This window comes from Colias eurytheme, chromosome 4 (assembly GCF_061535395.1).
Source record: "Colias eurytheme isolate Ceu_HAF_F1 chromosome 4, ilColEury1 Martin Lab GWU primary, whole genome shotgun sequence".
Lineage (NCBI taxonomy): Eukaryota > Metazoa > Arthropoda > Insecta > Lepidoptera > Pieridae > Colias > Colias eurytheme.
In genome coordinates, this window is record NC_142983.1 from 8,146,205 (window position 1) to 8,173,078 (window position 26,874).

Consider the following 26,874-nt stretch of genomic DNA (forward strand, 5'->3'; position numbering starts at 1 on the left):
AACACATCAACTATAATAAACAAAATGGAATAACCTGAGCTCCATAGTCCATACGACACAAAATCAATTTGACCTCTTAGTTGGTGGTTCGTGTTAGCTTCGCTTGCACGTTGGCGACTGGTAATGACGTAACATGCAATGACATAAACGGAGCATAGGTCGTTGGTCAGTTGACCCCAGTCCACACGATTGGCATCAGTGGTGCCGACTGGTATCTACAGATTAACATATTAGGCTTTAATTACTGGATATTTCAGAGTTACTCATGCACTTATTGTTGAAGGATAATGCTTACTAGACGGTTTGAAAAATAAAACGGTTTATATTCGCTCTCAATGATTGACAATTAAAAGGAAAATGTTACGGAAAAAAAGGAAATCGTTCTAAGCAGCAATGTATTTTAATGCGTTGAAACGTTGATCCATTTTGTAAAATGTAGGTATAAATAAATATAGAATAATTTTTAGCTCTTTAAACTAACAATTATAGTTAGCTATAACGTAGTTATTTTGAAACTCAGTTACAGTAATTACCCGAGTCAATGCGTTATATGTAGTACGGCCTATGTCAAAATTTATTGCAAATCAATGCTTTTTAATTCGAAAATTTTACCATATTATCATATTATGACACATCATACTCAGGTTTTAGTCAGTATGTTTATATTTTCGTCTTCAACATTTAAAAGCAATTACAATTATGTACAATGCACGTAGCATCGCAATTTATAAACGCCTGTTAAAATTATGCAGCAAACTTATTAAAACGCGTTGTGGCGTTCCATTTTAAAAAGGCAATAACTTTTGTTGTTAATTGCTAAAAAGTAATGGTCTAAACAGGCAGCTAGTAAAAGTTATTTATGCAATAATTTTACATAAATCATTTTGTTTTTTGTTTACACACTTTTATTCAGTTTAGCTAGGTACTAATGACATATTTTGATTTGATGGTTTCGCCGAGTTACATACTCAGTTCATAGTTTTGACAACAAAATCATATAAAAACCGCAGTAATAAAATAATAATATTTTGGACACCATTTAAATCCAGCAATGAATTGCAATTTATTATTTTATTATCATACGAATTTATTATCATACGCAATTTAAACATCAATGTCCAATGAAAAGTCATTTCATTTTGAATATTGAAAATACAATGTATATTTATTTACTTCGTGGCCGACTTATCTTTTATCAATATTGTAGGTTTTACGCATTCACAGAACACTCTTTCGGTATTAAAACAAGGATTGTCTAACAATTGTAGTTTTGTTGCAAAACCTTTTATTTGTCGTCAATTTTTAAGTCATAAAGCACGAGTATAGTTACAACAAAGTTACAGAATTGCTTATTATTTTGCAGAGCGCTTCTCAATTTTAAAATTCAGTCATTCGGATTTGAAACAATAATTAGAGGAGGCATTTTGCAACTCGTGCCTTTGAGATTGCATTTCATTTTTCAGCGGTGGAGTTCTATTTTTGGCTTGGTATGCGAATAATTGCGTTTTATAAACGTCCATGCTGGTGTTTCAGACAAAACTTTTATTCAACATTATTTTAATATCAAATTTCATTCTTGCACTATTGTGATCATACAGTATTGTAATTAAACTAGGGGAAAAATGTTTTATTTGTATAATAATTTGTTTGTAATTTTTTTTTTCATTCCTTTTCATAATTTTTAATTTCAAGTTACTTATCTTTAAAAGGAAATACCAATATAACGCAATAAACTTGTCGAGCTAGCAACAATTTAAAAGGCTCTCGCCAAACATATTATAGGTATACAGGAAATTTGAAACCACGAATTATTGGACGACCTATATTTATTTCACACCGACGTTCCCAAAAATATTCAGGTTCCCATATTTTATACTTAAATACCTAGGCAGCAATATTATTCCTAACACTATGACGCGTTGTCAAACTTAGTAAGCCTTTCGAATGAGGCCCTCACGGAATGCTTTTCATTAACGTTACATACTTTTCCGGACTGCCGCTGTTATATGATTCCCTTGAAATTTAAATGAAAATATTTTCGAGGATTTATGCTAGCGTTTATTTTGAACGTATATTTTAAGGGATGCTCTAGTGATTCCAATTATTAAAAATACTATAATAAAAGCTACACAACTATGATTTTTATACCTTTTAACTTTCATTTAAATTTGCTTTTGAAACCAGTTAATTCTAATGTGATTCATTTTCCTTAATTATTATAATTCTAGAAGACTAACATTTTAATGCTCGATTACATAAATGAGGGAAGAAATATAGAAATATAAACGTGTCAAATGTCTGTAGTAAAATTGACCCAATTTTCTGAAAATTGTATAAGTCACGCTCCGAAAACAGCTCAACTTAATAAACGATTGGCCGTAAGAAAAATATCATTGTTGATTTCATAGAATTCTGATCTGAGCTTTGTTTACAATAAGAAACATTGTTGTAGTATGAAACAATAACCACAAAATATTTTCCAATGTAAAATTAGTTCTAATAGTGATAATAGTAGATACAGTCGCTTCAATTTTATGATGTAAAGATGCACTATTACATACATAGTGTAATATGTAGTGTAGTTACTGCAATGAATTATATTTGTAGAAGGATAAATCCCAGTGTAATTTTAAAAATCATAATTAAATTTAAAATTACTTATAGCAGAAAGAAATTATAGTATTACACAATGAAAACATACACAAATATAGGCTTGAAAGGAGAATAATACCTACATTCAGATTTCAGGACCTTTCTGAGCTTTCCAAACAAAATAGACGCAGGCTTCAAAGAAAATATTCAAGAACAAAAGCAGATAATATAAAACATGAATAGAAACGACGTTAGAAATTTAATTGTTTGGTTAAAATCTAATATTTGAAAACAATAGAGCAAGTTACCCTTACATTACAAACGAGGAAGAGGCCATCTGTGTCGCATTCAGAGTTTAATTAAATTTCCCCGACATTGCTCGACATATCTGACACTTACACTATGACCCTAAAGATAACAGCTTTTGAATCATTGTTGTAAATGTGAAATGCGATGAACAGTGATAGGTATTTATGTTTTGGAATTTCGTAAAGAGTTTTATCTTAAACTAGCGGTCCGCCCCGGCTTCACACGTGGTACAGACCATGGTACATGTTTACGTTTTTCTCCATAAGAACCATCCTATCCTCAAGGAATATTATAAAAAAAATATTAACAGTTCTCGAATTTTGCGCTTACCAACACATTTGGCGATTCATTTTTATTATATAGACTAGCTTTTCATCTACGTATTCAAAAGAAATTCCCTTGAGAAGAGATTTAACACCTCGTGGAAAGTAGCCTATGTCGCTCTAGCCTTCTATGTATCACTACTCAATTTCAAAATATGAAAATCATACCAAATAATCGCTCCGTCATGCCGTGAAAGAATACAAGTCGAACAAACAAGTTTGCATTAATGTTAATAGTAATTATATTATGCACTCCAATAAAAGTTCTTGAACAATTTAGCAAGGATTTAAACTATTGCCTCTATAAATAGTATTACCATTTTGAATTACAAAGATAAATCTATTACATCGCATCGGCGGTAACTTAGAATATCAACCATATAATATCAATCTCAAGTTCTTTGCCGATCGATTAGTTAGCTATTGTTTCGGCAAAAGTTTCACTTCATTTATGAGCTACAACTATGCGAGCTATGATGATAAAAGTTTTGCCAGAGGAAGTTCATACGCTGTATTATAATATAATTATAAATGTTATAAATACGTATGATCGTATATTCGTTTTAGTGTTAGTTATTGGTTACTTGCCTTGTAGTGATCTCGCTTCAAATAATAATATTTTATTATGTAGAGATAGATGTTTAATGCCTTTATCCAAATCATTCATGATAATGGCAAGAAAAGTCATCATAAAAAATAATTCACGGTTTTTTCATAATATGTACCAGTGTAAGGTTCAGCGGGTTATCTCTGATATGTATTCTTTACTAGCGGTCCGTCCCGGCTTCACCCGTGGTACATATTTACGTTTTCTCTACATAAGAACCATCCTTGTACTTCAAGGAATATAATTAAAAAAAAATTATCGAAAACGGTCCACCCGTTCACGCGTGATGCCGTGCAACGGAAAACGGGTTTCATTTTTATATATTTAGATAGAAATAAATGACTACTCTGTACCGAAAAAAATTATAGTTTGTAGTTTGTGTGTCTATCTATAAAGAGAAATAAAAAATTTAGTTTCGTATTAATATAGAGTCACTAAACTCTATATTAATAGGATACTAAATTTTTTGCGAAAATATGATAAAATAAATTTATTTTAAATATTTAGTATTATTGTATTCGAATGCCTTTGCTATTCATAAAAAAAACTCTCACTAATATCAGTAATTGTATACTACATTACAATCCTATACATAAAAAAATCTATGTACTAAATGAAAACGGTTAAAACATCAATTGTACTTTGAAGTGATCCTTCTTGATAGCTCTATACTTTAGCATACAAAGCAAACCACTTCACTACTCTAGTTTCATATATTTTGTTCGTAATTATAATAATGTATCTGTGAAATTAAGATACATATGTAAAAGGTAAAATATTGACAGAATTATATGAAGTAAAAACATTTATGGTTTTAACATATTTACAAAATACAAGAGAAACTCTTGAAGATATTTTTAAAATGATAAACCTTTGTTGTTATTAGTTTAAATCTCTCTAGATCTTTTTGAAGGATGGCACAATAAAGTAAGAAAATAAACTAATTTCAGTATTATCTCATAATGGATATTGAATGCTGTATTATTTATTAAAGCTAAGAAAGGACGTTAGGGTTATTTGATTTTTGTCTGAATTTGAGGACTTAAATCTGTATTTGGAGAGGAATCATTTCAGGGAAATACTGCTTTCAAATATATATTGGGTTCATGTTTATGTAAGTAGATTATTTATTTATTCCTCAAATATTTTACAAAAGGTTTGCCCAAGTCAAAAACAATGCTTTTGTTTCTCGCTAAAAAACTAATGGTAAAATAATTTTTAATATTGATAGAGTAGGTAGCTTTAGGTAGTTTCTGAAAAAAAAAAGACGTGTGGCACTCGGGGACTGCCGCGGTAAAGCTAATGCATAGCATGCCTTCAAGCCACACCTCCGTGTCCGTCGGAGTGGAAGCGTGAGGTTTTTTCGTTACGGAATTTCTCGATTCAGTCCCCGCGCTCAAGGCCCGCGATAGAAGCTATGCAATAGCTTAAAAATTCTTATAAGTGTTGAGTGTTATATTTTATCAAGTAGGTAGGATAAAACATTAACACGTCCCAGAAAAAATCGCATGACAAATTCTAGGTGCTATTATCTAAATGCAATTCATTAGATTGGTCATCTAGTGGCCAATGCTACCTTATCTTACAAATCATTATTTTACAAAATTGACTTGCTATATACCTACCTAATAGTAAATGAATCTATCCTATAAAGTATAACCTATTGAAATTCCCATGACATATTTACTAATACGATCTATTTCGAATATTGCAATATACAGAGTGTATCTTAATTCGAGATTTAGTCGTACACGTCGTGTATAAGCGTCGGGTAATTGGCGCGCTGAGGGCGATCGCGCCGGATATTGTTTTCGAATATGCGATTGCAAATTTTTCGGCCTGCATATTGCATAACGGAAACCAATTACTGATACGTGTCTATCGCAAAATGTGCGGGAAATCAAAAAGGTACATAAATGAAGAACTTTGAAACGTTATAAAACAGTTAAGTGGTCTAGTTCATTGGTTGCGGTTAAAGAATCTTTAATAAATGAAATGAAAAAGGTGAAATCTTCAATACTTCAGTGATCTTAAATTATCTAAAATTGTTTATCAATAATCATGTAACCGCTAGACGCAATAGGGCGAAAGATACGGTTCAAATAAGATATCGTTCTGCCCGTACGCTTTAAAAGCACAACGCAGATAAAGCTCTACTCACACACAATGCTATTCAGTCCACATAATACAAAAATTTCGGGTATTATGTCAAACAGACACGGTGTTTATAAATCAAAACAGCTAAGGTTCGAAATGCGAATGCACGAGTGCGGGGCCCGGCAGTCTGCCGCCCGACGCCGGCCGGCGCGAATGTCGCAACAACTGCCTTCAAGCACAGCGCAAACTTCGCGTCTAGTGACAGATAAAAAGAACACCATGTATTGTGATTTTACACCGTTTTAAAATTGGACCAATTTTTTACAGGTAACTTTGTATGATTATTTTTATATAGTGTTTTTTTTTTATTTTAGAAGGATATGTGACAGTTTATTTTTTAAATGACACTTAATTTTTATTTAACTATTATTATAAGATTTTAAGAGTTTATTTTTAGCCTAGCACCCTTTTCATTAAAGTCCGGTTCAGAATTAAGTAAATTAAAGAGAAAGGACTGAAATACAAGGTGCAAAGTACAAGAGCTTTCATTAAAATAGCAACCCTTTTAAATTATTTAAATGTCAGTACATAAATATTAAAATCTAAGTACCTATCTTATAATGTTAAGAGGTTAAAAATATAGATACAAATCGATTGGAAATTTGGTTTGATAAATAAATTTCTCGTGCTTTTTACAGACGACAAGTACTCTTATGTCTTCTCCAGAGCTTTTAACTCAAGCCCTTTAGTGGAAACATATTTTGCATAAATAAGTTATTAGGTGGGTAGTAACTATATTATAATAAATTTACACAACTATGTTAATATTTAAATGAATATTTATTACACACTTATTACATCACCAATCAATTAATAATTTACAACTTAAAAGCTCATCTCAAACTAATCGAATTATAAATAGTTGTTGTGTTATTAAAAACCAGCAAAGCGAATTGAAATTGATCAAATAATATCTATCAGACAATATATTTAATCCTATTTCCTAATTATTCTGTAAGTTAAACTACATATCTTATATTAACAAAATGCAGAAGACGACAAGAAACTACAAGTCATACCTATTGATAAAACATGCCTAGCGATTTTGTTATAAAAATACATCCAATAACCATATTAAAACATATTATGTAACAGAACAAATGATGCTCATGAACAGTTCAATGTATCAACGTCATTCTTATCATTAGTACTACTTGTTTCGTAATCCCGAAATATTAATATCTTACATAAACGCGTAATAACCATTTGCTCACCGGATCATGAATTTATAATGAATTAATTTAATACCTCAAACTATAGCTAAATAATCCTCTCTCCGATAATTTATAACTATTTCGTATTGTATTTGACCAGATATGAATCGAAACTATTGAAAAGACATTGTGTAGGTCAGATTTTCCGGGACGTCCCAAACAATTTGAGAAACAATTGCTTGTTAGCTTAGGAAATTCTATAACGTACATTATAAGCATTCAATTTATTGATGAATGTTGCCAGAATAAATGACTTTTGACTTTTATTATAAATTGACTCTTTTTAATAACATCTGACTAAGAGTAAAAGTAGGATTAACGATCTTCAGTTCAGTTTTCAGTTCTAAATGAAGCTCGACTTATAAATAAACAAATGATTTTAAATCTTAATTTATGATAAAAAATACGATGATTACTTACCAATAATACATACCAAAATGATGTTAGCAAAACGTCTCGGTCGTCTGTTTTCATCCAACGAACATTTTCCATAATTCTTACAATGCAGAGAAATATTGTTTCTTGAAGAAAGAGATTAAGTTTGTCCAATATCTGACTGCGTATAATATCCTCAAGCTGAAGAGCTTTAGATAGAAATGTTCAATAACTGTGAGCATTGTTAGAAAATGCAACGATTCTAAGTGGAAATAAATGGAATTTGAGTTGTTCATAATAATAAAAATAAAAGACAATAATACTAGGATTCAGTATTTTAGCAGTGACTAAAGTATACTAATATAGATAATGTGCTAAAATTAAAAGACATGATATCAATGACAAAAAAATCATAACGTAAAAACGTCTCTTCACTAATTAATTATTGAAACCCAATACTCGTACTATACTGGAAAAGCTGAAAAAACAGGGAGGCTCTTAATTCCCTTTGAGTAGTTTGATATTATCCACCCAATATGTATCATGATATTATAAGCCAGTTGTTGGTATTTAAATATACAAACATTATTTAACAAATTGTTTATCTTTTATAATCATTGAAAGCTCTACTGTCGGTTATATTTTTTTTAATCTATAAAAACTGTGTGTCAAAGATAAACACTTTTGTTTATTGTACTCTTTTTTGTATAGAAATAAGTTAAATAATTATTGTCTGATAAATCAAATATTGTCTTTATTCTTTTTTTATATGAACGATAGAGAAGCAATGACTTATAAAGATAAAATTTGTCAAACAACATTTTAAGGCAATCTTCTTAAAAAAATGTAGATTTTAATTTGTAATTTCATTAAATTTCCGTTTAAACCATCAAAGTTTTACTTGAATAATATAATACTTAATACGATAAAGTTTTAGAATGTTAAACTCAATGCATTCTTGACTGTTCTGTACAAATTCTTCAATAACTGCCTTCCTTCCTTGGTGCCTTTAACATCAGAAAAACTCTTATTACAATTAACTCCAATCAAAATGCATAAGTATCAATATCCAAAACATTCACATACACGTGTTTTATTTTCTCACCCCGTTTATTCGATTTTTCTAGTACTTGAGCAAAATTGGAGCATGATAGGCAACAATCCCGCGACGTCTCTGCCGAGTACCTTCGCTTTCAAACCCTCGTAAATATTTTTATACCAGCAGAAATAGCTCCACTAGCACTGTTTGTTATTCAAGATAATGCCTTCATGTGTTAAAAATAGAACATTTTTATGTATATTTTTTTATGAAAGTTATGTAATTGTAAGGCTTTGTCTTCACTAGTATTTTTGACGTTGACATTTTTCTTAGTGTAATTTAGATATTTTTTATGTTGTAGCAATGGTAATTTACTGAATTAAAATTAAATTATATAGTGCATTGAACACTCACAATTTAAAATAATAAAACCTCTTATTTACTGCAGTTGGATAAAAACATACATAATTCGGCAACAAGTACAACGTTTGTTGTTTACATCGCGATCGGTTTCTCCATTGTATAAACAGTACACTGCCAAAATAATTATTTATTTTATTTTTATTTATTTTCTTTATTGGAAAACATACAGAGACAAAGACAGAGATATATAAAACAAAAAAATCTTATTAACTAAAGATACATGAAAATGCCTCCTTATAGTGTTTTCACTGGGAACATATGTTATTATTTTTGCCAACACTCAGCAGTAAGAGAGACAAGAAAAAATAATCGATAAGTAAGGCGCGCAACATATACAAGCGGCGCGGCGCGCCACGGGCGCGCCGCGGGCGAGCTGCCGGCGTGCATCGGGTGCGCTATTGGCATTTTGTATGAAATAATTTTGGAAAGGCGCAACCTTGGCGCAACCTTGGCACAACCGTGGCGTGCCGTCTCGACGCCTGTCCAAAATTCTTTCATACAAAATGTATAAGAAGGACGTGGTGCAAAACAGATTCAAGAGGTGCGCTTATGGCACGCCCGCGCCCGCGCCGCTTGTGTTTCACCCGCGCCTAATATTTATCATGCGTACATAAAAACGGAGGTAAACAAGTATTTGCAAAATCTTTACACATTAACATTCTTACATGTTGAATAGCAATTTTTTTACATTCATTTTGTAAGACGAAGAGGAACAAGAATACATATCAAGATCATTCATATAGGTATTATAAAAACTGGACATTCATTCTTAAATTTCGGCGCTGACTTAACGAAAGAAAATTGTAACGACGCAAAAGATCCTCGTAATGTTGCCGACCACCACTTACGTGCTGGCCACGGACAATTCGCTATAGCGAAAATTCGCGCGGCGCGACTGGCGGCGCGTCTTGCGAATGAATCAAATGTATGGAAATGTACTGGGCATGCCACGCGCAGCGGCGACCAGCGAGACGACCGGCGAATTTCCCCGAGCGAATCGCGCGGCACGACTAGCGATCGAAACAAATGTATGAGTTATTACGGCGCAGGCCACGGAGTCGAGCGGCAGACGCGGCGACTACTCCCGGAGCGAACTTAATTTAAAATAGTTTGTTTTTTTTTCGCGAAAATGGAGACGGAAGCTTTTATTGCAGAAATTCTAGCTAGACCAGCTATTTGGAAGTCTAGCCACCCGCAACATAATTTTTCATCATGCCTATATTTTTCATATTTTTGGTGGAATTCTCCGTCTGTAACACGATTTCTATTTAATTCGTGTACTCCACTATATCTTCCAAACATTAAATCTTGAGCAAAAAAGCTGCTACTCTCCAAACAACGTCGAGCTAACTTTGATAAAGCTATATCTCGTCTCCTCGTCTACACTGGTCGCGGCGGCGAACGCAACTGCCCGTGGCGTGCTTACCGCGCCGCGCGACTTGCCGCGCCGCCGGTCGCGCCGTCGGTCGCGCCGCCGTGGCCAAGGTGTTAGGCGGAAATTTAGGATGCGTAGAAATTTATTTTGAACCATCTCCAATTTATTTATGTAAATGTTGTAAAACGGATTCCAGATGGGACAGGCATACTCCAATTGAGATTGCACAAGAGTTTTATAGAGACATACAAATGCGTCTCCGTCCTTGAAAGCCTTAGTAACGCGTGTAATAAAGCCCAGCATGCGGTAAGACTTACTGAGTATGTGGTCTATATGTTGATCGAGTATTAAACATTCATCGAAGTAGACACCGAGATCACGAATGCAGGAAACCGAATCCAGTTGGTGACCTCCCAGATTAAATACTGTTGGAATTTTGTTGTTCTTTTTAGAGTAAGTAATATGTTTACATTTATTATAAGCCAAAAATAATTTATTGCGTTTACAATAATCATCCAATCTATTTAGGTCATCTTGAATATGAAGTATATCCTTGGTATCAACAACATTAGAGTACAACTTTAGGTCGTCTGCATACAACAAGAATTTACATTTTTCAAAACATTGTGAAATATCATTAATAAATAAGTCAAAAAGCAGGGGCCCGAGGATCGAGCCCTGCGGGACGCCCGAGGAAGCAGTAACTTGAGTGGAAGTGTAACCGTTAATAACAACTGATTGTACTCGATTGCTTAAATAAGCAGCAAACCAGCGTAGCAGATTTCCCTTAATTCCATTAAATGATAATTTTTGTAGTAAGAGTAAGTGATCTACCTTGTCGAATGCCTTTTTAAAGTCAGTATAATATATCGTTTCTATTTGTTGTTTATGATCCAGTGCATTGAATAAGTAATTGGAAAAGACAAGAAGATTCGATACGGTTGACCTACCAGCGACAAATCCATGCTGTTGGTCTAAGATGAGATGTTTTAAACTCGAATAGATGTGTCGGTGTATTAAAGTTTCAAATACTTTGGGAATGGCCGAAAGTATCGAAATGGGGCGGTAATTCTCTACATCATTTCTCTCACCAGATTTAAAGATAGGTGTTATGTATGCTTGCTTCCATATATTTGGGAAGGAACCAGAACTCAAGCATTTATTAAAGATAATCTCCAAAGGGGTACAGAGTGTTTTACTGGTTTGTTTAAGAAAAACTGGGTTTATTTTATCCGGTCCTGGACCCTTGTTCTGATCGATGTTTTGCAAGGCAGCGCGTATATCGGATTTAGTAAGACGAATGCAATTTATATATTTATGTGCGTACAAATAAACACAAATATATAAATGTAGAGATTTAATATAGGTAAGTACATAACGATTTCATTTAAATTAAATTTATTTAAGTGATATCATTACGAAGATATTCATAAAATATTAGTGAATTAAAGGTAGAGTTATAATCAATTATAGGTACAGTAAAATTGTACACAAATTTATACACCTAAACTATAATAGTAAAATAGCTATATCAAATCTGAAATTATTGCAGGCATTATATTGCTAAGTTAGAAGATAGTTCCTAAGATCGTGCAATTTGTTACAAGAGAACAAATGATACAATGTTTGACAGTTGTTATAGGGTATCTAAAATTGAAATTAAAAGGAAGTTTTTCGAAACGAAGAAAAATTGTTTTCTATTTACACTTTTCCAAGCAAGTAAACATAAAAATATTTAACCCTTTTTAATATTTAAACAAAATTTCACGGATTACAATATTTTCCTAAAAGATGAAAAAATCGCTGACGCCATAATTAATCAATTTAGTACCGCATGCTGCTGATGTTGCTATTTTCCATCAATCATTGGCGGTAGCAATTTTTAATTTCTTCCTCCCATAACTCCAAAATACATATTAATTATAATAATAAGAGAGCCATCAAATAATGAACTTATAAATGTATTATCTTATTATCGTGGTATCCTGGAATAAAAGAGAATAGTTGTTTGTGTGTTTTGACGTGTTCAATTATGTTATATTTGTACTGAATATGTTTTAATAATGTATGATTATAGACGATTATTAAATTGTATCGAATAATTTGATATCAATAATGAGCACACCACTCGATTAGATTTAATGAGACTAATTGCTTGGTAATAGCAATGGATATTAGGTACATATGTAATAATCACAAAACAATTACATAGGCAATAGATCAATTTGGAATGCAGTGCCTCGAAAACCTTTATAATTTGAAATCTCAACCCTCTATATTTAGTCGAAATAATCAATTGACACAAGACATCAATATCAAGACACAATTCGAACATCATTATTTATATCACTTCTCTATCGCAACACTTAAATGAATTGTCTCTTTTAAATAACATCCGCCTTAATAAATCGCCTATACGAGCTTAAAGTATAATATCGTATCTTCTAAAACTCACAAGGTTAAAGGCATTTTTTATGTAAGGTACACCATCTTTGCAAATTCGTTGCGAGGAAAACGGAAAATCACATAATGATTTACAAACTCTTACTACTCCATATTATATTATCATTTAATACCCTTGAACTTAATGCTCTAGGCCTGAAGGAATTTCTCCATAGTAACTTTTTATCTCTGTCATAAGTTTTAATTACCTTATCATAAAATTCATATTTATAACCTTTTGATACATACAAACACACACATCAAGTTAATGTGTTATATCAATCGAGAAGATAATTAGAAAATCCTACAAGAAAAACAGTGAAGCTGTGCTATGCTACGCAATTTCCAATTACTATGCTAATCCTCTCATTCAAAAATCCTTTCAAATATCTTCATGCAACTCAGTGCTTTTGAATCAGGATTATCCCGTAGGTTACTACTAATTTTTAGTTTTATATCAAACATTAGCTTATATTTTGAGAAATTAAGCACTATTACAAAATACGAAGGTTTTAATAAAAAAGAGATATGTAATAATATCGAAAATATCATTCCGAAAACTTAATTTCATAATCAAACTATTTTCACAAGGAAGCAGCAAATATTGTAATACCCTTCAAATACAAATAACTGAATACCCAAAGTACACTTCAATTTACTCTAATTAAAATATGAATAAAGGAGCATATAATCATGGAAGAAAATTAATTTTATGTTTACACAGCTTTAATTTAACCGCTTAATTAATTTACACAAAGCGAAACACCTTTGCCGTAGTTCGCAACTATTCAATAACAGAACTATGTGCGAACGGAGATTGCTAACTAACGCGCTATTTAATAAGCGTAGAATCTCATATAATCCTAAAAGTTGTATTCAATTTGTACCAAACTTTATGGAGCAACTCTATCCAGGATAGTTTACAAGGATTGTATAAACACCGCGCCTATCGCATTAGTAGAGCAATTTATCACAATATAGAATACGGCGGTGATTCGGCAAAATATCGCATACTATGGACAGCTCAATTTCTTTTCATTTCAATACTTTGGCAGAGTTTATTAGCAGAAGCTAAAGCAGTACAAAGAAGTAAATAGAACAGTCTACTCAACATACATATTATAATATGTAAGTCTCGATTATAGCGATAAATCGAGCATTAGCTTCACTCCACTTATATTTCTGGCTATTCATGTTCTTTACGGGCGATGTATTAAAATCAGTCTAACTAAGAATACTAATACTATTATAGATAAAAAAACGAAGAGAGTCTATTTCAGATTATAAAATAGGGAGCTTCCAAAAATAGCCCAATTTATAAACCGACATTATAGAAGATATGCCACGCTTGTTATTCCGAGGTATAAGTAGATATTATGGATGAATGAACCGAGTAATCCTTTCGCAGAAGAATATTCTCGAAAAAGATTATCGAGATATTTTAGTGGATTTTGTCGCCTTTTTTATCGCTTTCTTATGTTGGGTGATGAACTCGATATTTCCATGATTTGTAGGTACAAAAGCAAGATCAATAGAGATTCATGTCGAGTGGTTATGAAGTATCATTGGATCACAATACATTCAAATTTCCTTGTTTTATTCTTTAATTTTATTCTACCGTAACATGAGTATTAAAGCATTTATTTTGGTATATAATTAAAAAATATACACGGGGGTTTGTAAGGAACACGCGTATGTAACTGCAACGCTTTCTGAAAGAAGTGTAGGTACAGTATAACGAATATTACCTAAGTGGGTAAATATGGACATGGTCAACAATTTCATATCATGGTCTATTTCATTTATACTATGTATGACTTCTTACTAGGATAATCAAGTCTTAATTTTGAGCTTGTTTATTTAATTTTCTTTCATTCCAAATATTTCGTTTCACTTAATCTTAAGCGCTTTTAAAATAAGTGCTTCACGCAGTGGCACTAAGCAGTTTCATTAAGGTTCGTTCCCGTTTTTCATTTGTGCGATAAAAATTGAACACAATAAAATTCCACGACAAAGTCGTTTGACTTCGGGACCACGGTTTTAGTGAAACGAGTACGACGGATATTACGCAGGCGTTTCCCAGAGAAATTCTTAATTATTTGCAAAATTCGGCCCTCGCTAAAACGCCAATATCCATTTATTCGTATAGAAACTTGGCTTAATTTGCACAGTATAATTTTAATATTTTATCCGGGGAAAATTATTTCCTTTATATAGTTAAACCCCAAAAAGGATGAGAATTCTAAATAATTGGAAGCAGAATACCTCATTTAATATTCTATCAATTAATAAGTTGAACCCTTAAGATAACATGCGAGAGCAATTTTCTGACCGACAAGAATTTTGTAAATATTATTAAACTTTCATTATGTAACATTCTTTGTTCATATCCTTCCAAGAAATAACCATTATCGATTAAAAGATATCTACGATTCGGTTTTCGATTGCTGTGGTAAATAACAATTATTAAAAATAAGAAAAGAATCACATGCACTTCATTTACGTTGCTAAGTCTCTTGTCACAGTACACAATAATTGTATACCAGAAAAGAAGAAATTAAAAAAATAGACCTTGTATTAATATTGAATTGTGTATCTATCGAAAATATCCAAGTCAGACAGTCTATTCTACTAGATTCTGGCAGTTGTTAACAAATAAATATTATTAAGGGCCAATTTTTCAATGCTTGGATAAAACTTATCCGTCCAATAAAGTATTACACGATAATATTAAAATGTCACGTAAACTGTCAAATACGGGCAATTAGAATACGTTTTTAAAATGGTAGTTTTATTCGACGAATAAGTTTTAACCAAGGATTGAAAAATCATCCCTTAGTCGTCCTTAATTCGATGTAACTGACCGTTCATCGGCGCTTCACTCTACTTCTAGGTAAAAGATAGACCTACGTTACTCGCTAAAGGTCCTTTTTAACACGCTTTTATTAGATACACCTGTCTGTTTGTATGTAACGGAATCCTTTCGACTCGATTTTGACCCACTTAACCGACGTTATTAAATTGTTTGAGTGGTTCATGAGTAAAATCAGACTCTCCTTTTCATAAAATCAGTAAAGAATTAAAGCATATTTTAGAACCAATAAATAAGAATATAACCCGAATTGTATAGTAAATAAATAGCACAGATATAATCCCACTATCTGGTCAGGTATTAGGAAAACCTATTAAATTATTCCACGTAAATAGCCAGAGATCTCCTTAAGCCCAACTCTCGTAATGCCTCATTAGATAACGTGGATAAGTTATTGTGGAATAACGTTATATTTATTCATTTGTTGAGATAGTATAGACATTATGATAGAATTATAATAAACAACTGTTACCGGATATTTCATACTGTATCAAGTCCAAAATATATATTTTTTTTATTATTTTTGGAGCTTAGGTCATATTGTATCAGATTTGTGTCAGAAATAAAGTTTTGTTGTTTCCGTATTTTCTTAGAAAATTCTATAAAGAAAATATGTTGGAAGATTGACTGAGTACTTGTTTTTTGGATCGCAATATCGCTATGTACTGGGCTTATAAACTCCTTTATAAGCCCAGTACATAGCGGACATTGAGGTACAGATTTTCTACACAATTTATTCGTAAGACCGTAACGTAAACCAGATATAACGTAGTTTCAGATATAATCTACTTAATCTAAAACAAAATTCATGCTATTTAGATAAAAATTAGACTCTAAAACATAGCATTAAACATCATCGAATCCTTAAATCAATAGATTTGATAAATAATTTAATTTCAATAGATATTTTTATACATTTAACCGTCTATCCAAACAAAAATACAACTTTCAGAGAATCAGTCCTGTCGTCCACACCATTTATCTAGTCTAGTACAATGAACCTTTTTGTCAGGAATACATTGGGAAGTACGACTTGAAATAATCATCTATTATTCTTAAAAATAAAGTGAAGCCTCATGTTCCTTGATAAAGGTTCAATGTATTTTACATTTGTTTCTCGGAACGACCTTTTTACGGAAGAAGCTGAAAGTTTATCGGCTATGTCTTTAAAATATTCTCTGTTGAGTGTCTAATCCAATTAAAAAATCAGAACATACATATTACTTAAATAAATTCACTACCTATTTATATATTAACTTTGCATGCGTCTTCTATTCAAAAAATTTCACGAAAAACGTTTAAAAGGAATGAAACTCCAGGCATACTTATATACTCACACTTAACAAGTTTTCTCGACGAAGTTGAAAATACATTAAAGTATAGTCACATAGAGCTATAGACTGCGGAAAATCGTCGTGAAATAACCGTTAAAGCTTTAGCATTTTTCTATTTACTCTCTTTTATATGTGACTTAAGCTAAAGTTTAAAATGCATATTCATAAGAGCAATTATTTCTTTAGCCTCGGAAATATTTTCGCTAAATAATAGTGTTAATTTTTATTCAATCATCGTGGTATCAAAGAGGTTTTGATGACTTCAAATCAAAGGAACAAAATATGATAATCAAAGAGCTAAGAATAGAGTCCCAGATTTTATGTTAATTAATTTTCTGTGTCGTTGATAATCAGGTGTTAAGATATACTAAGCGCAAAACAAGCATTTGCATTTAAACAAAGCCAATAATGATATCCATAAATACGTCGAAATCTCAAACACGCTAACGTTATTATGTTAACAGAAGTTTGACGATTTAATATTCATGAACGTCTTGTTTGTATCACTAAGATAATCTCAGAACAACTTTCAATTTTAGATCAGAGGAAAATATAGCTTTAACGTGTTGCCGTGTACAAGTTTATAATTATACTAGATTTCCGCCCGCGGCTTCGCCCGCGTTTGCAAAGGAAAACCCGCATAGTTCCCGTTCCCGTGGGATTTCCGGGATAAAAACTATCCTATGTGTTAATCCAAGTTACCCTCTATATGTGTGCTAAATTTCGTTGTAATCGGTTCAGTAGTTTTTACGTGAAAGAGTAACAAACATCCATACATCCATACATCCATACATCCATACATCCATACATCCTTACAAACTTTCGCCTTTATAATATTTATTAGATTAATTAATTGACTTACGCCTTGGTCTTTTAATTAATATAATCAAAGTATATTGTAGTTACAAAAATAGTTTTGAATGCTTAAATCTACTTCAATTTATAATTAATAGTTTAAATATAACAAGGTTCACAACAAAGCTATATTTAATTTTATAAATCAATACAAAAGAAACAAACATTATTATGAACGAAAAGGTTAAGTAGCGTATATTTCATTCCGTCGTGATCGAGGAAATATTTTGTGTGACATCGTAAAAGGTTTTCGGGAAGGAAAATAAGTATTATGTAGATGACGATAACCCACCCTAATACTTATCTACTAAGGCTCGTCAGCGAAAAATACGAGGTACCTCCGATTGGAGGGTTCGGAAATAATACTGCTTCTTGTGTTTTTCGCGAACAAAGAAAAGCACAAAAGGGTATCGGAATGAAGCCTCGTATTGCCTACGTAAGGCCAAATGAAAAGTTTATGAGCATGTTCAATTATGAAGAGATGTTTGACAATGTACATTCCCTTACTTTTGTAACTTTCTTGAGGGATAATAAGATAATAATATTGTACTTATACATTAAATGATCATTATCCAACTTTCCGTGTATTACTTTACTAAATTATTCGTTGAATAAAAGAAACGGCATCATGACGTTTACTGAATATCGAATTCTCTATTATTCCTTCTATGATAAATATTGGTTATTAATAGTTTATTTTATCTTATATTACAGATACAAGATACTCAGAACCCATTGACATCCGTAAAATGTCTTGAAGTTGGGAACAAATAACACCGAAGGCGTATGTGATGTCTTGGCGTGATGCAACTTGTAATGGTCAACTTTCTCATCATGTTTGACGTAGTATTCATATTCTTCCTGTTCCTCATCGCCGTGACGTGTGTTATGAACTATATGCCTGGGAAGAAGCGGCAGGAGGTGACTGAGGAGGACGTGGAAAGTGACGTCATACCTCCGCCGCCGCTGTTCGCTGGCGACGAAGCGAGCGCGAGCCGGGATACCTATGTGGTTATATCGCCCCCGATTGACACAGATAGAACCAAAGACGGGTGTCCTATACACGTGGTGTAGTATAAGTGAAATGTAAGTTTTTATAATCTTTTTATTGTACAGTACCTAAGTGGTATGTTAAATGAAAATTTTTGACGCCTATTTTAAGGCATTTGAATTTGGTTCGATTGAAGACAGAGAATGATAATTGTAATATAAACCATATTATCGGTACGGTGTTTTATGTGGTTTTAGAAAAAATACAAATTTTGCTTTAGCTGGACCACACTAAGTCACTAGTCTACCTATACTTATTCAATCTATATAATTTATTATAGCAAATAAACCATTTTAGTTCAGATTCACATATTTTATATGTAGAGTCTGCACCAAAAACCAAGGCTGCGATTTTATTATATTTGAATTTTAAAGGAGATTTAAAACTAGATTAAGTCGAGCTGAGATTATTCAAATCTATTTCTAGCTGTCTAAAACTTGTGAGAATTCTGCTCTGCTACAGTATATAAAACTGACGTGTGAGGTCGCGTGGTCTACAAGGGTATATACCTTTTTTAAAACAAGAAAAAGTAGACAGATAAATTAAAAAGTTTGTTTATTTCTTCATAAATCTTCATTACTAGATATTTTCTTTTTAATTTAATCAACAAAACATACAATATATATCTTTTATGATTAGAAAAAAACAACTACAACAAAAAATACCTCTTTTTCAGTCGTAATATCACATAATCCACGTCACATTATATGAGATCAAAAAACGCCTAATCGTTAACTGTTTAACTGGTGATTAAAAAATCGGCCCTTAGAGTACACGAAGGATAAAATAACTGGAGCTATTAGATTTTTAGAAATTTGCAATTTTGTATCACTGGATACACGTGTAGACCACGCGACTACTGTAGGGCTAACGTGCTACCTATGCGTTTTCGTATCTCACGAACTATTTCTGTATAAGGAACTTTTAAATCCCTTACAGTTATATCTTTATGGTGTACCTAGCTTCCGCCCACGACTTTGTACGTGCATCCCCGTTTTTCCCCGTTCCCGCTAGAATTTCGGGAAATCCTTTCTTAGCGGATGCCTACGTCCTAACATCTACCTGCATGCCAAATTTCAGCCCGATACGTCCAGTGGTTTGGGCTGTGCGTTGATAGATCACTATATCAGTCACCTTTGAAATTTATATACCTATATAGATTTAGTACTTGTACCTGGCTAATTTTTCCTCGAAGAATCTCATTCCGATCGAAGCGGTGGGTGGAGAGCTAGTAGCAAAAGAAGCATGTAGACGTATTGCTTTTGTTTATAGAAATATCGAAACATAACACCATTGTATATTTGTTTCAGGTAAACGTAGGAGTTTATTATGAAGAAGCCTTATAAGATGGTAGGTAACGTCAAAATAAAGGCGTTTTTTACAGTTTAGATGTCTATAATATTGTTTTTAAGACTACAGTTGAAAATTGGGACTCAAGTGACGAAATCTTTGGAAAGACTTGGTACATTCGGATATCGATGGACGCAATAGAAGTAAAATGAAAATATATAAACTGTTGTAGATCGTAAAATAATTAGGCACATTGTATTTACTACCTAGCTAAATATTGAATATCTTAATATAGAAAGAACATCACAGGAAATATTATGTTTGTCTACTCGAATGCATTTACTCAGAAATAATTAATACTTAGTCTTTATTTCACAGTCTATTTGTTAAATAAATTATTTGAAGTGTTCAATGTCTGCACATAATATTGCTATAAATGTGACTGAATAATAGAAATAGATTAATGTAATGAATTTGCAAGTTTAGCTACTAAGCCTACGGTTTCGTGCCTAATATTAATGTTTTGCTCTTAATTTATAGGTATTAGCAAAAACGTGTAATTTATATGCCATTATTGTACCTCTTAATTTCTTACAAATTTTAATGTGACTTCGCACTTTTATGAATGTGTTTTTTTTTCACAAATTATAGTCGTTTTTTTTTTAATGTACCAGCACTAAATGTTCTGTATTGAACATGAATTTGAATTGATTTTATAAAGCATACCCAGCTTTCAATAGATAGTCGTTAGTATAGGAAGTAATATAATAATGAAAAGACAATACAATATACGAAATATTTCTCATATCATGTACTTATACATAAATATTAAATGTCGAATCAATTAAGATTGAAAAAATTAATCGTGACACCAGTTAAGGAAATTCAAACGAGTTTAAAAATATTTCATTAAGAGAAATAGCTATCATATACTTATATTACCATAAAATATAGGAAACTAAGACACTTCACAATAATAAAAATAGTTTATACGTTTTTTAGTCATATGTTTTAGATAGAGTAGTTGTGCGAAATAATTATAGCATCAAAAGTAACAAATTGTAAATCAAACATAATCTATGTGATATATACACAATTTTTAATAAGTAGCTATTGTAATTAAATCGTTTTCAATTGATTGTTATACGAATGAAATCAGTGTTGTAAGCTTTGACATTAGCCGAGATTTGGCCGGAATTCGGAATTAAACCAACAAGGATTGAAATGGGTTCAAAAGAGTATACATTACCCTACTTTAGGAAAATGGAGCATTTCCTTTTTACAGTATTTTATTTATACTGTTAATAGTAATATAATAGACCTTTAAAGATTCACAATTTTATTGCTTTGCTTTTGTGTAGAGTTCTTAGTGGTTCTTACAAAGCTTTAGCACGAAAATATTGTTCTCTGAGACGGATAAAAAATGTGAAAATAATTTTATAAAATGTACGCCATGTCACGGCTGGTGTTGAGCGATGTAATAATAATTATTGTAATTAAATAAAATGCACTACACGCAGTGTTGTCATATCATGTTTGTGGTTTTATTTCTACCCAAATACCCTGAATTATAATTTAATAACATCTGCATGCTACTTTAAAAAAATACCTTTAATAAGTAGGTACCATGGAAGATTCTAATCATAATATGACCCCATTTCTAAAAAAAGTAGAAAGCCATGGGTTCTTTGAAAATCAGTATAATAATACATAAGAAGGCATCAATCTATAATCTTTATTATTTACTATTTATTCCAGAAAAGATAGTTAGAATATTTTCCATGTTCTTAATCTGGTAATAACATTAGAACAATATGTACGCGTTTCTAGCATAATAGTCTAAAAACACATACTGTTTTATTAATATTGGATATAGGTATAATAATTTGATCTCTCTTAAGTCTTACGTGGGTTTACTATGATACAAAAGCTCTATATTTTACGGTTATATTTACACAGTTATTATTCGACTAAAGGTCGAAGGTACACCTAATATTACACATCTCGCAAGACCCCGTAATATTTGAGGAGATCAATCTTGGAATAACTCACGAATATTATTATACCAAGGCTGCAGTGGGTTCACATACACATGAAAAATTTACGGAATAATTATAAGTATAAACACTTTATAATTTTTTGTGTTGAACAACTCATTAATTTAATAATGGAGATAATTTCGTAATTTTACTAATTGCATGATGAAAACTATTTATTATGTGGGAATAACACGCAATAAGATTAAATTTAATCATACAAAAACATAATTATCCTCTATAATCTATAATCTATGTATAATGGATGAATATAAATCATATTTTTACTACTTTTTTTAATGTTAAAGGTAACATATTTTTCCTATAATGTTATAAGAAATTGTGGATTGAGAATTATACACAATAAATAAACCAAGCACATTTTAATAATTTAAACGATTTTCTACTTCTAATCGTTAATTACACATCAACATTTGACTAACATCTACAACTATTACAATATAAACATCAACCAAAACCTACAAATATGAAGACATCTTGCATTTCAGATTCAGCCTAGTCGTGTATAAAACAGGGCGCAACCTGGTGAAAGGCGCAATATGTCGTGTACCATTTACAGGCCAAATGGGTCGCCGGTGTGTTAGACTTTATGACACACACACCTCAGCCTACGCCCTGTATGAAGCTGGTTACGGCGAAATACGTTGTTCCTGAAAGAAATGAAGAATGGTTTGTTATGTGTCATGGAGTATAATGAGCAACATTTTAACTTATTTAGTACCTATGGATAACGTATGGCCTTTTTGCTGAGAGTGACCTCATAGACTAACAGACATGTGGTTTTTACATAATTATTATAGTACTTAGCTGTGCTCCGCGATTTTATCGGACCAGTAGTTCCCGAGATTAGCGCGTTCAAACAAACAAACAAACTCTTCAGCTTTATAATATTAGTATAGATTAATAATATAATAATAAGGAAGCATAATTAAAGTACTACAATAACACAATTATTATTCTTACGAAAGATACCCACGTAGCATGTGTGAAAACATACAAAGGGTCTACGGAGCGTCAGACGTGAACCCTTTGGGTACAAAACCCATTAACAAGATATATAAATTCATTTCCTGAACATTTCCAACTAAAGCGGTCTAACTGAAAAATGTAGTTTGCGTGTTTAAAAGACTGTGATCGCGTTACTCAGTCGCAACTTCCCTTCACTAATTACTTAAAGCAGTTACAGTATTCAGTTGTTAGAAGTTTGTTTTACGAGTTTTATAAAACGCAAGTAATAGGGAGGGCAAAGGTCGTTCTATGACATACGTAACTGTGATACAGTCGAAAGTTTGATACAGTCAAAAAATAATATTTTTTTATGATGATACACAAGGAAGTAATGTGTGTTTTTATCGTCTGTAAACATTGTTAACATGAGTGAATTAGGTAATTTGAGTAGGAAACAATAATTGGCAAATACTGACAAATGAAGCTATAATAATCGATTACAGAATACAATGTTTCAGTAAGGAATATAATGTTTTATGCACTCATTGGTTTTAGTGGTCCTTCTAGAACGACACTTTTACTTCGACTTCCTATTCTATCAGCATTCAGCCCGATAATAAAGTTTGGAATAGTCGCAAACAATACAGAAATTATTAGAAGATGTATATTTTCTGTCTGTAAAATTCTTATCGGAAAAAAGTTTTAAATAACTCTTGTCACGCAAAAATTAAATTCGCAAGGAACAAAGCCACTCTTTAAATGTGAGAGATTTCATAAAGCTCTTTGCCAAAATCTTATAATCCCATTCTATGACGGCTTTACAAAAAATTAAACCGTATTATCGCTACAGTGACTTTCACCGATAAATTTTTTGAGGGGAAAAATATACCTTTATCATAAAATTTATACAAATTCAACTACTAATATCTATCTAATTTACTATTAAAAATATACAGACTATTATAAAGAACTACTAAAGGGAAAATAAACGCAACATACAAATTTATGAACCTAGGTGTCAACTCAAAATACCGCAAACAACCTAAAACATACCCAAAAAACAAGATTCAAAAGCCGTGAAAGGGAAGGCTAACGTTTTCACTAAAACTTAAACAAAGATCCCGAAAGAATAAACTATATGACCCGCCACCTTGTAACAAATATAGCAAGTGAATAGCGCTTTATAAATAGAAATAAGGCTTTATTTCAGCGAATGTGACCGCTTCCATGGCTGCATGGAGGTCGGCCGCTAACTACAAGAGCCAAGAATAGGATTGCTCACAAACAACACCCTTTTCACTTGGAGTCAACTTATTGAATAGAACAAAGGATTCCTTTATGCTTACATAGCGTTGTCTGCGACTTTAACCTAGTTATTTTATATAGCGAAATCATTTGATATAAATGCGATGGCTACGCAATATGGAACAATATAGAACAATCATAAACATATTAATGGATGAGGAAGCACATTTAATAATTCTCTCAAATAATATTCTTATGAATGATTATTTAGATATAATAGCCAGTATTAGTTACGCTTGCAAGATGAATAAGAAGGGTTAAAGGCAATATCCCTAACCCATCGTCTTACTATCAAAATCGATGTGTTGCCAAATATTCACTACTAGCTGTGGTCTGCGGTTTCACCCGCGTAGCCCCGCTTCTGTTGGTCTAAGCGTTATGATATATAGGCTATAGCCTTCCTCGATGAATGGGCTTCCTAACACCGAAAGAATTTTTCAAATCGGACCAGTAGTTCCTGAGATTAGCGTGTTCAAACAAATAAACAAACTCTTCAGCTTTATAATATTAGTATAGATTAGTCGAAGACATCATATGCATACCTACATATTGTACTAAATATCGCCTGTAGACAAATTCGTACACAATACAGCTAGCCTACCTCACTTATTATCGCCAATATTTAAGAAGCTTACCTCATAATTATTCTTTCAATGATCTCTATAAAGATTTTCATTAATAAGGCAGTCCCTAGTGGTGAGATATTTCATAGTAAAATCCGTCGTTGCTTAAGCTCATTAAATGGCTTACGTAGAAAGTGATATTATTATGATGAAAGGAAAAATGATATTAGAATTTCTTGTTTATCATGTTCTAATATATCAAACAAACTCTTGTAGAAAATTGCATAATATTGATATTTAAGCCTTGATTTAGTTCATCTGGTTAAATAAGAGCTAGCGCGCAAGAGCAACTTTGTCTCCGCAACTATTTTGTGCGCGCTAGCTTAATAATAATATTAGAGCTAGCGCGCAAGACCAACTTTTGTCTCCGCAACTATTTTGTCTCTCCCATCAACTCTATAGGCTAGTAAGAAAGTGCGCGCACGTAGCGACGCAACTTCCTATAGAGTTGATCGGAGAGACAAAATAGTTGCGGAGACAAAAGTTGCTCTTGCGCGTCGCTTTTCAAACCAATGTGTTATTTTTCCCTTTCATATTCTATTCTTCTTTTCTATTATTTCATTTCAATATAATTATTATGTGGAGTATTTCAGTTCAGTTCAAAGTTATTTTCGTTTGTTTACAAAACAAATATTAAAGAGAATACTATTTCATATTCCGTGCATCGCTTGCATCTGAAACTAGAACTTCTTAATTAACGTAGGAACTAGGAATCTTATGCGAGCATTACATTGAGTATGTCACTATCAAAATGAAGAGCCAAATTGCACACATTTCATATTCCATGTAGATTTCTACTTACACTGCATATTTTTACGTAGGTACTCTACGGATAAAAATTACTTATAAAAATATTTTTGTTCCATGGAATGCTACAATTTATTAATATAGGAAAATCTATCATGGGTATCATAGTATATTTTATTACATTATATAAAACATTACATTGTTATACAAATAATCAATTAATTGTTTTCATTTTTATTTTCGTTTTCATTTTAGAATATCAAAAGTCTGTTTCGTTTCATGTGAAGATTATTATTATTGTTTGACGTAGACTACAAAAATACTTAAGCTGTAATTTTGTACAAATCCAATCTCAATTTATCAATTATTAATAACGATTTAAAATCAATTCAATAACATAAAAGCGATTAGTGTACTGATAACTGTCAAATGGTATTGCTCGCTAAACATTGAATCTTATAACAATATTAAATAAACAATTGAGACATGCACTGTAACATCTGAATAACAACAAGGCTTGTATGTGCGAGTGACGAGTATTTTAAAAAACCTTCTCCCGGGTTATTCAAAAACCCATTTCAACCATACTCTATAATAAAACAAGTTCACATACGCGACAGAAGCTCAGAACGATTTAATTCTCATCACTTTAAGTTAAAATCCGTTGAAAGGTCAGAGCCGTTGATTGCTTACTGCAACTACGCGGTTCAAAGGTCGCTCATTGCAATATGAATTCAACTGCAAAGCGTAGAAATGAAATTATTATGCAATATTAGTTTAAGAGATAAGTTAATTAAAAACGTAAACGTACTGCACTTTTCAACCGCTGAAATCTTATTATACCTATATCAGATGTGTTTTTGAAGTTTTATATTATGTTTAATTGTAAAGTTTTGAATACCGAGGAAACATGTTCACCTATTCCTATTATTATGA

At 31.9% G+C, this 26,874-nt stretch overlaps 1 protein-coding gene across 1 annotated transcript; it reads left to right on the forward strand.

Moving 5' to 3' along the window:
* Nucleotides 1-6,122: 6,122 nt before the first annotated feature.
* Nucleotides 6,123-21,770, forward strand: LOC149909100 (uncharacterized). The gene is made up of 3 exons (XM_090120229.1): nucleotides 6,123-6,255; nucleotides 18,632-19,003; nucleotides 20,279-21,770. Exon 2 carries the CDS (start codon nucleotides 18,722-18,724, stop codon nucleotides 18,989-18,991), a length of 270 nt encoding a protein of 89 aa, XP_089976355.1. The 5' UTR covers nucleotides 6,123-6,255; nucleotides 18,632-18,721; the 3' UTR covers nucleotides 18,992-19,003; nucleotides 20,279-21,770.
* Nucleotides 21,771-26,874: the final 5,104 nt, after the last annotated feature.

Coding starts and splice junctions, on each gene's coding strand:
- LOC149909100 (XM_090120229.1), top strand. CDS start 18,722: ATGCAACTTGTAATGGTCAACTTTCTCATCATGTTTGACGTAGTATTC.